The sequence below is a fragment of the Mus pahari genome, chromosome 6 (assembly GCF_900095145.1).
Source record: "Mus pahari chromosome 6, PAHARI_EIJ_v1.1, whole genome shotgun sequence".
NCBI lineage: Eukaryota > Metazoa > Chordata > Mammalia > Rodentia > Muridae > Mus > Mus pahari.
The window spans coordinates 78009882-78013486 of NC_034595.1; the positions used below are offsets into that span (position 1 = coordinate 78009882).

General features: G+C 36.1%; 1 protein-coding gene across 2 annotated transcripts in view; it reads right to left on the minus strand.

The window, feature by feature from the left end:
* Positions 1 to 3605, minus strand: part of Zmym4 (zinc finger MYM-type containing 4) — a 99579-nt gene that overhangs the window by 84530 nt on the left and 11444 nt on the right. For both annotated transcript variants that reach the window (XM_029539595.1, XM_029539596.1), the window contains exon 2: positions 274 to 319. In XM_029539595.1, coding sequence (XP_029395455.1) covers positions 274 to 319 — 46 coding nt within the window. The remainder of the gene's footprint in view (positions 1 to 273; positions 320 to 3605) is intronic.

The following is a 3605-nucleotide window of genomic DNA, read 5'->3' on the forward strand; positions in this document are numbered from 1 at the left end:
AAAAAAAAAAAAAAAAAAAAAAAAAAACCTGTAAAAGATGTTAAGTACAATCTATACCATTCATACCAATACAAAGTACTGCTATATTTTAATAAAAACTTAAAGAATATTTACTTAAAAAAAAAAGAATCTAAACACCTCAGCTTAATGATACTAAAGCTAAATCAAACCAGACCACCACACAATTCAATACTAACTAAACACTTGAATGGTTAGTAAGTGCTAAGTCCAGACTTAACCTATCTGAACTTTTTTTTCTCAAATAGTACTTACAGTTTTCTACAATTTCATCAAAAACCGCATCACTTTTCTGTTCAAACTGAAAAAGAGAGAGGGAGAAAAAAATAACATTACTCTCAAATATTTCAATCTTATTTTGGGGATCCCCTTCTACTCCTACAGCAAAATTTGCACTGATCTTAAAATCAAAAGTCGATTTGTTACAGTGATGACTCCTGTTGAATACAGGGCCTAAGACAGAAATAGAGTCAAGTCTGAGTAAATTCTAGACCTTTAAAACAGCAAGCAGAAACAGAGACTACTCCTGGAATTCATGATACTCTTCTTTGCTTCAGCCTTCCAAGTGCGGGAATTCCAAAAGTCACAACAGCTGGCAAGCAGTTCCCAAAGACAGTGATAGAAGATTTTTAAAGACAACACTAACACAACTTAATTGTGTTAAAATCACATTAGGAAATGATACTAACTGATGTCTAGAGACTCACCTTAGTGATTTCAATAAAGCCACTTCTGAATGCTAAATAACTATGCTACTTGAACTATTCCTGGTTTTCACAAGTATTCTTCTATAAGTTTAACAAGAACATAGAATACAACATATTTAATATGCTAAGATCTTCAAATGTAATAAAAAATATTAAAGACAGGAAACATTTGGCTCTACCTGTCCCTTACTACTCAACTTTTCTTCCCATCATTAATCAGCCACAGCACAGCTACAGAATACAGATGTTATCAAAACTCCAGACATCCATTAACAATTAACTGAAGTTGGCAAGGAATATCAATTATTTATCATCTAATTATAATTACCATGGTAATATGAATGATTATTACAAATGATTACCAAATTTGTCTTGTTTTAAAACTACTAGTGGATGCAATAAAACTAAAAAAAATATAAAGTGTAAAACAAGGAAAAGGAGACAAAGCATCCACATCTGCAGGTCACATGATTGCTTGAAAAGCTCAAAACTGTAGTCTTAACCAGAGTGAGGAAGGTATCAAGTAGTTGACAAGAGTTTAGGAAGAACAGGGAAGACAGAAATACATATAGCATGTTTCTCTCACACAGAATCTAGATTTAACAATATATAGATAGGTGCGTATGTGTGCCATGAAAACAAAAACAAGACTAATGTGGGAAGGAAGAGCACAGCAAGGAGGAGAAAAAAACAAACAAAAAATTTTTTAATTAAAAAAATAATAACTTTTTTAAAACATGGGATTTCTGGTATGGGAGCTGCAGCTTAATGACAGACCACATGCCTAGGGTATGTAAAGCCTTGAGTTCAAACCAAAGCACTGTGAAAAACAAAAACAGTAACACATAAAACTTTTAATTTCTTATCTTATTTTTGGTTAAGTTGGGTCTGCTAAAGCATTTGTTTTATTTCTTCAAGACAGAGTTTCTTTCTGTCACCCTGACTGTCCTGGAACTTACTCTACAGACCAGGCTAGCCTTGAACTCACAGAGCTCCAAACACCACCACTGCCCTGCTCCCTATTTTCATTTCTAATAAAGCAACTGTGCCTTTATTTTCCTTTTTCTTTAATCCTTCAATCAGTCTAGTTAAAACATTTTTTCATGTTGACCTTAATTTTGCACAAGTCTTTTATCCAATGATTTAGCTGCTTTTTGTTGCTGTTTGAGACAGTCTCAGTCTGTAGCCAGGGTGGTCTGCACTCATGCAATGCTGCTGCCTTGGCCTTACAAGTGCTGGAATTACAAGAGTAAGCTACCACATGACTGTCTTGCAGCTTTATTATTTCCTTCACTTCCTTTGGTTTACTAGACTTTATTTGCCTAGATTCCTTCGTTTCCTTTTAATTTATTGGGACAGGGTCTCATGAAGCCCAGTCTGGCCTGGAACCCTCCATGGGACCTAATCCACAACATCTTCATGATAGGTCTATATATTAATGTCAGATAAAGTAGACAAAAAAAGCTTTTTGCAGGCATACAACTATTTAGTATAATCATTGGTAAGACATAATTCTATAACATGAAGTTTTTAACACAACTTTAAAATTCATGAAAACACTAAAATGAAAATAAGTAAAATCTGCAACTATATTTACTAGATATATGGCATTTGCCAGCTGTTAGTACAAGACAAAAAAAATGAAGTTGGGCTGGCAAGATGGCTCAGCAGGTAAGAGCACTGATGGCTCTTCCAAAGGTCCTGAGTTCAAATCCCAGCAACCACTCCTAATGAGATCTGACGCCCTCTTCTGGTGCATCTGAAGTCAGCTACAGCATACTTATGCATAATAATAAATAAATCTTAAAAAAAAGAAAAAATAAAAAGAACAGTAAAAAAAAAAACCACAAAACAGATTTAAAAAAAAAAAGTTGCTGTTAACATCTCTAACTGCTTACTTGATTGTTGGTAGAAACTTAAAGACAATTACAGTCATATTTAATAAAGTTGAATTACTAGAGTTTCACTAGTATTATACTGAAGATGAAAAAAAATCACAGGCTTAAGGAGACAAAAGCAATGAAATGGACTTATCTTCTATACGCACACCCATTACGGAACAATCCTTTCCCTGCAAATGCCTAAATGGGCCATTGTTGTAGACCCTGGGCTTCTGAGGCAAACAGCCCTCTTCAGATCAGCTGCGCCTGCCTGCTTGTATGCATCCATCACCAACAAGCTTCAATGGACTGCCCACATTACTTCATAGGAGGAGAGGGCAGAGCGTCACTGGCCTCGAGGTCCCCAGAGGCAGTCAAGTGTACAGACTAGGTCTACCTGAAAAGGCCCCATTCACACTTCTGTGGGGAAAGCCATTATCCTACATTGGGTGAAGGCTTTCCAGTATGGCTGCTTTGGGGTCCATGTTCCAGAAAGAAACTTTTTCATCCATGCTCCTTAAGTAAGCAAACCTAATAATACTCATTGGTTCCCCAAGATAAACTTTGGCAAAATAGTACTTTTGAGTTTTAGAAACAAAACAGAGGTAAAGAAAGGGTAAGGAAATCACGTAATATAATTTTTAAATACATGGGGAAGATGGCTACATCAGTAAAATGCTTGCTTTGCAAGCAAGACAATCTGAATTGGAGCCCCAGGACCTACAAATAAAACAATAAAAAATAATAAAAGAGCCAGGTACGATGGCATGCACCAGTGATAGGAAGGCAGAACAGGTGCCTAGGTTGCTAGGGCTCACCAGCCAGACAGATACATGATAATCAGCAAAGGTCCAGGCCAATTAAAAACCCTGTCTCAAAAAACAAGGTGAGTCTCATGTTTCTTGAAAAGAAAAAAAAAAAAAAAAACAAGGTGAGCAGGGCAGTGGTGGCACATGCCTAGTCTACAGAGTGAGTTCCAGGACAGCCAGGGGTACACAGA